The 6,127-nt window shown below is 42.1% G+C and overlaps 1 protein-coding gene across 1 annotated transcript in view; it reads right to left on the reverse strand.

The window, feature by feature from the left end:
* Window positions 1-1,284: 1,284 nt before the first annotated feature.
* Window positions 1,285-6,127, reverse strand: part of LOC116385284 (cysteine and histidine-rich domain-containing protein 1) — a 5,861-nt gene continuing 1,018 nt past the window's right edge. The window contains exons 3-11 of the mRNA XM_031850592.1: window positions 6,017-6,073; window positions 5,232-5,386; window positions 4,876-4,979; window positions 4,108-4,160; window positions 3,531-3,601; window positions 3,252-3,354; window positions 2,632-2,751; window positions 2,213-2,275; window positions 1,285-2,019 (exon numbers count right to left, since the gene is read on the reverse strand). Of these exons, the coding sequence (XP_031706452.1) occupies window positions 1,594-2,019; window positions 2,213-2,275; window positions 2,632-2,751; window positions 3,252-3,354; window positions 3,531-3,601; window positions 4,108-4,160; window positions 4,876-4,979; window positions 5,232-5,386; window positions 6,017-6,073 (1,152 nt within the window). The 3' untranslated portion in view covers window positions 1,285-1,593. The remainder of the gene's footprint in view (window positions 2,020-2,212; window positions 2,276-2,631; window positions 2,752-3,251; window positions 3,355-3,530; window positions 3,602-4,107; window positions 4,161-4,875; window positions 4,980-5,231; window positions 5,387-6,016; window positions 6,074-6,127) is intronic.

A 6,127-nucleotide genomic window follows, 5' to 3' on the forward strand; every position in this document is an offset into this window, starting at 1 on the left:
TCAACGATGTGTTAAGTTCGGGGAATATACATTTGTGGAAGCCATAGTTGTCTGTTTCACTGTTTCATGGTCTTTTAACCGAGGAGTCTGTTTTTTTTCTGTTCATTTTTTACACGTGTCATTTTTTTTTCTTCATGCAGCAAAAAGACATTTTTGACTGAAACTCTTCCGGGGAGTTCCATGGATCTGAAATGAACCCACAGATTACGAACACCCCACCTCGTTTGTGCAACAGTATTCCATAGAGTTGTGAACGCACCCCCCCCCCCTGACCTGAACTGCCTACATATTGATCTATTGAGACCGTGTGCGCCATGCTGGAAGCCAGACTTGATGTTGCACGACCATGTACGTTGCGAGGTGTTTTATTGTGTTATCGTGTGCAGTGTGTAACAAAGACAAAGCCAGCGCAACCCTTTGGAGATTAAATGAATTATTGAAGTGTGACGGTGGTGTTCTTTGTTGTTAATGTGTTGATTATTTAACTTTATAAAAGGTACAGTCACAACACTCTTCAGTTTAACATCTAGTATACAGTAACTATAAACAGTCTAGACTGTATACGCATAGTAATTAAGAGTGAGAGTAAAGTTATGGCTGAGAAAGCATGTTATGTCCTTTATATACTCTTGGGTCATTTACAACAATCTATGAAATCATATCTTTCCATGAGGGTTTTTAAATCGTTTAGTTTAAGAAGTAGGAACACTTCATCCTTCAATTCATCAAATATATTCACACACACAACTGGAGGTACACAGTTTAAACTGGACAGGAAAGACGTGAACAACTAATCTACTTCATCTATCAGACAAATGTAGAAGAGCAACACGCATAATTGCTGATATTAATGAAAAACATGAGTGGAAATACAATTTCAGTATGACTCATAAACTGAAGGCCAACTTTTGTTTAGAGTGGCAGCTTATAACATCAACGGATGCTCAAGTGACTCAATAGACTTAAATGAAACACTAATTTAGATGTTTCTGCTTAAATGGCAGGGACTTGGTTGATGTTATTGATCCAACAATTTATCTGTTGACTCTGCCGAACTTTTAGAAAGACAGAAATTTAGATATAGAAACAGATTACCTATACAACCTATGAAATTTCACTCGTAAATTCTGTTTTCGACATGCTATACTATGACTTTTTTCGTCGCCCTGTTGCTTCCTTTACTGTGCCTCGTACAATTGTTTTTGAAAAGACAGAATTATCACCATATACGTACGTATGTATGTATATGTGTACTTCAACATAAAAAAGACATTTACACATAGAAAAATGTACACAAAGTTTTTATTTCTTGTATTGAAGTTGCATCCAGTCGAGAATACCCACATTTTAAGAGGACAGAACCCACTATCCTAATGAAATGACATAAGGATACAGAGTGCGTTTGTCACTTTTTCCTAGAAGACAAACAACCCTTTTTAAATTTCCCCTTCAAAGTTGGAACGCGGCTGCAAAGTGCCACCTTTCATTTGCATTTGTAGCTACAAAAGAGAAATTATTTCAGAAATAATCATTACAAAAAGAAGTTTCTTCCACCTCGCTTACACAAAATATATCAATCTTCACCTCGAGGCGTTACTCGAGCTCTGGCATGTCTTCATATGCTCCTCCTGCCTCCTCCTTCAGCTTGCTTTTCTCCTCCTCCGCCCTCTTCTTCTCCTCCAACGCCTTCTTCATCTCCTCCTCCACCTCCTTCGTCTTAAAGATTTCCGTTTCTTCCTCCTTCTTCTTCTGCTCGTCCCTCTCCTTATCCTCCTGCGGTTTGTTCTGCCGCGTGTCGTAGGCCCACTCCTCGTCCGAGTCGCTGATGTCGTCGTCGTCGATGTCGTAGTCGGTCTCTTGAGACTCTGTGGTTTCGGTGAAGGAGTCCTCCACGGGCTCGGGCTCGGGCTTGTAGTTGGGGTCCTCCAGTTTGCCCCAGGCCACCTGGTCGGCCTTGTGGAGGGTGATCTCCACTTTGGATGGGACCATGTTCACCGAGCTCTGCTTCACATCGACCACCTGAAGGCAAGAAAAATCAAAGGCAAGTGTTTTATGTGAAAGAGGAAATGTTGCTTCATATCCAGCCTTCACAACGTCTGTCAGTGGGATCAGATAACTGCACACATAAAAACATATATTATTGTATAAGCAACGGGAGAGCTAACCTCGCCCCGCTGGCAGACGTATTCAGACGTAATCAGCAGATACTCACGCCCCAGAAGTGGAAGTCTCTCTTGAAAATCTTCTCGTTCTCGAACTGTATTTGACATGAGAGCTAAAGAGAATAAAACATCGAGAATAAGCAAGAAGAACAAGGTGAATCTATTATTATTTAATGCATAAATATGTGCATTGCTGATTTTAAAGCAGACGAAATAAATACAAGTATATACATGTTTTTTTAATATAGTAAAAAGCACAATATTTACCTCTGAATTGAAAAAGTGAAAGTAGATAGAAAGTAGCAGAAAGTGGAGGTACTCAAGTGACGTAAACTTCCAATTAGAACTGAAGGACAATACTTGAGTAAATATACTTAGTTACTTTCCACCACTGACGTTTAATAGAGAGTTTACCAATGCGCGTGTGTGTGTGTGTGTGAACGTGTGTGTGTGTGTGTGAACCACTCACCACTGTCCGGTTGGCCTCTATGCTGGAAAGTTGTGGGTTTGCGTTCTTGGCGTAAATCGTTACGACAACATTGTTTCCCGTCTGGTGCCAATCGTATCGACACGCCACCTTCTTCTTGTCCTGCAAACACACACACACACACACACACACACACACACACAAAAAGAAGAGATGAGGATCATGTTCCTCTCACACACTCCTGTTTGACTTCTCTTAATAATCACAGTTTTTGTGGGAGAACTGTAGCACCAGTGGCAGCAGGAAAACCTCATTTAGAAGATCACAGTAAACAACAATCAATGCATGAGTGCTGCTGACGGGAACACCTGAGAGCAGGTAATGTGTGCTGAACGTGTAGGAGTGACAGTTTAACTGCATAAAAACCCTCATTACAGCATCGGATATGCATAAATCTCACGTTTTTAGGACTTGTATCGCTAATGTTTAGTGTGTTTTTGTCGATATTGTGATCGAAAATCACCAAAAAAAAGATTTTAAATGAGCTTCTTTTTGTTGGGGTTGTCAGCTTCCGGTGTCATTTCCGGGTCAATTTCCTGCTAACTTCGAACCTGGTCCTTTCCTTTCACATCGTCTTCCCCTCACGGACGGTGCTGGTATACCTGCTTTGGGATCCAGCGGTGTTTCCCTGTGCTGCAGCCTTTCTGGTCCAGGAAAGCGTTGAAATCTATTGTCCTGATGCAGCAGCAGTTCCAGTACTTATACCTGCACAGGAACAAGTTGTCACAGGTAAGAAGTTTAGTTTGCATTTCCTCTTTGTAAAGATTGTAATGTGATAATAGGAGTATGGTTATATGATTTTGTTGTTTGTGCATAAGGCCTTTTGTAATATCCGGAGTAAAGAAGTGGAGACTTGGCAGCGGTGTGTCTTTGTGTCTCACCCTTCATGGAAGACGGGAGCTCCGGGGTGGTTGGTGCAGACCTCCGTGTCCGTCTCCGGGCCTTGATACACCTGAAGACACGAACACAACGATCAACAACGTGGAACACGTGACAGTTTCTCTACGAGCCGGGTCATTCATTGTGCAGACGGGTTCACAAAAGACGCTTTGATCTTGTTTTACTTTGAAGGTTTTCCTGAGTAAATGTAATTATTTCTGCTCTATTTATGGACTGAAGTCAGAAGAATACTTATTTTTGTAAAAAAGAAATGGACCGAGACAGGTTATAAAAGTGACAAAGTACAGCAGAGTGATCTGTCATATGTGTTGTTACCTCACTTGTCCACTAGATGGAGCTGTTAATAAGCTTTACAACACTGAAGTACAGAAGTGATGAACTGAACTGAAAAATGCTACTAAGCGTGTGTGTGTGTGTGTGTGTGTGTGTGTGTGGATGATGAATTTCTCATCTTTTGCTGATGTCAGACAGTCTGGAGTATTTCGGGCCACAGAAGTTGCCGACTAACACAAACACACAGACTCTCTCAGGTGAACAAGTAATAGAAGAGACACTCACCGTTTTGCATCCTGCGTTCTTGCATCGGGTTCCGGCCCGGACCGCCTCACCCTCTGTCAGAAGAGAGAGAAGAAGAAGAAGAGGGGTGGGACCAGGAAACCAGGAGCGTGTCACTCACTGAAAAGATATCTTCAGTTTGCCTCCACTTGAAGTTTTATTTTCTTAAAGGTGCAGTGCGCATGGATTTGGCGGCATCTAGTGGTGAGGTTGCAGATTGCAACCAACTGAAACTTCTCCTGTGTGTGTGTGTGTGTGAGTGAGGAGGGGAACTAATGAAACGAATGCGATCTGGAGCCAGTGTTTGGTTTGTCCCTTCTGGGCTACCGTAGAAACATGACATGTGACGTGACATGTTTTTGAATTCTGCATCAAACGTACACGAACACGCATTTAGTCCTAAACACGGTTAAGCAAACACAACAGAATACACACAACATGTACACACATCAAGTTGATTTTTGTCTGTAGATGAATTTTCTCAAAACATGAAAAGAAATCTGAGTGCAGTCTGAATATTTGAAGCCGTTTCCAATATAAATGAAGTTGCTTTAAGTATTAATGACGCAAAGTTTAATTATTCTTGATTCTACAGCAGAAGTTTAAAGACAAAGACACTTAGATCAGAAAAGTCTTAAAACAAGTTGATTAGTGTTGGAAACAGGTTTAAATATTCACTCACTAATTCACTGTATTAAATAAATAAATAAAATCTTGCTCAGATAACACACACACACACACACACACACACACACACACACACACACTGACCTTTCTTCTCCTCCTCAGCTTTATTGCTGATGTCCAGTTTCAGCAGCACCTGAGCCAGCGATGCAGACACGTTGTGGGGCAGCTTGGTCATGGGTTCGTCTGAACTGCAAATAAAAACACACACACACACACTTTCATGTTAACACACACACACAATGAAAACACAAGCTCAGGTTCACAGAGAGGCCTGCAGGGCTTGATGCATGGTGTTTGCCACAAAATGATTTATTCCAGGGATGTTGAAGGCGACCTCATCCATACAGCTGCATGCATGTGAGCACCAGAGAGGTGTTCACACACCTTCCAGTTATCTCATGTAAAAGAGCAATCTTGCGATAACACACACACACACACACCTGGGTCTCTCCTTCTGCAGCATCTCAGCAGACTTGGGTCCCCGGTAGATGATCTCTTCGCCGTTGGTGTGTTTGATCTCGCCTTTATCCGAGGACACCTCCGGACGCAGAGGCTCCTGGGGCTTCTCGTCGCTGTGGCGCCCGCGGGTGCAGCCCTGCGTTGGAGAAAGAGAGGCGGTCACCTCGAGTCCGCACAGAACCTCAAACTTCACATGTTACTTGTCTTTCTCATGGGAACCTGATGTCAGTGGTGGTGTCCTAAATAATCCTCCACAGAGGAGACTGACTGGAGCTACTGCAGCACACGGTACCTCACAATGTAGCTGCACTAACATCTGTCCAGGTCAGTGTTAAACACATCATCATATGAGCACTGAAACTGATTTTTATATGATTCAGCCATTAAAAAATACCTTCCTAATGAGTTGCTATGTAAACAGCCTAGAAGGGGATTTAAATACATAATTTCAGATTAACGTTGGAATGTGTTTTGGCACAAATTCATCGCTCCATTAATGTGAACGGCACTTTAATGTTGCAGCACGTAGAGATTGAGCTATAAACTACTGCTAGTGTGTTGATTTAAGAGTCTTTTTAAACCGATAATAACATTTTGTATAATTAATCTCAGTAACTAAAGGTGTCAAATAAATGTAGTGGAGTAACAGGAGCAACGTTCATCCTCTGACTGTAGACGAGTGGAAGAGTAAAGTAGCAGAAAATGAACAGAATCAAGTTAATAATAACCAAACAGTACAGTGTTTGACCCCGAGCTGGTTTTTTACCTTAATGGAGAGAAACTCTGAGAAGTCCGTCGTCCTTTTCCTGCAGCAGGACCAACCCTGGAGGACACACACACACACACACACACACACACACACACACACACACACACA

Source organism: Anarrhichthys ocellatus, unplaced genomic scaffold (genome assembly GCF_004355925.1).
Source record: "Anarrhichthys ocellatus isolate YVR2014 unplaced genomic scaffold, GSC_Weel_1.0 scaffold11, whole genome shotgun sequence".
Lineage (NCBI taxonomy): Eukaryota > Metazoa > Chordata > Actinopteri > Perciformes > Anarhichadidae > Anarrhichthys > Anarrhichthys ocellatus.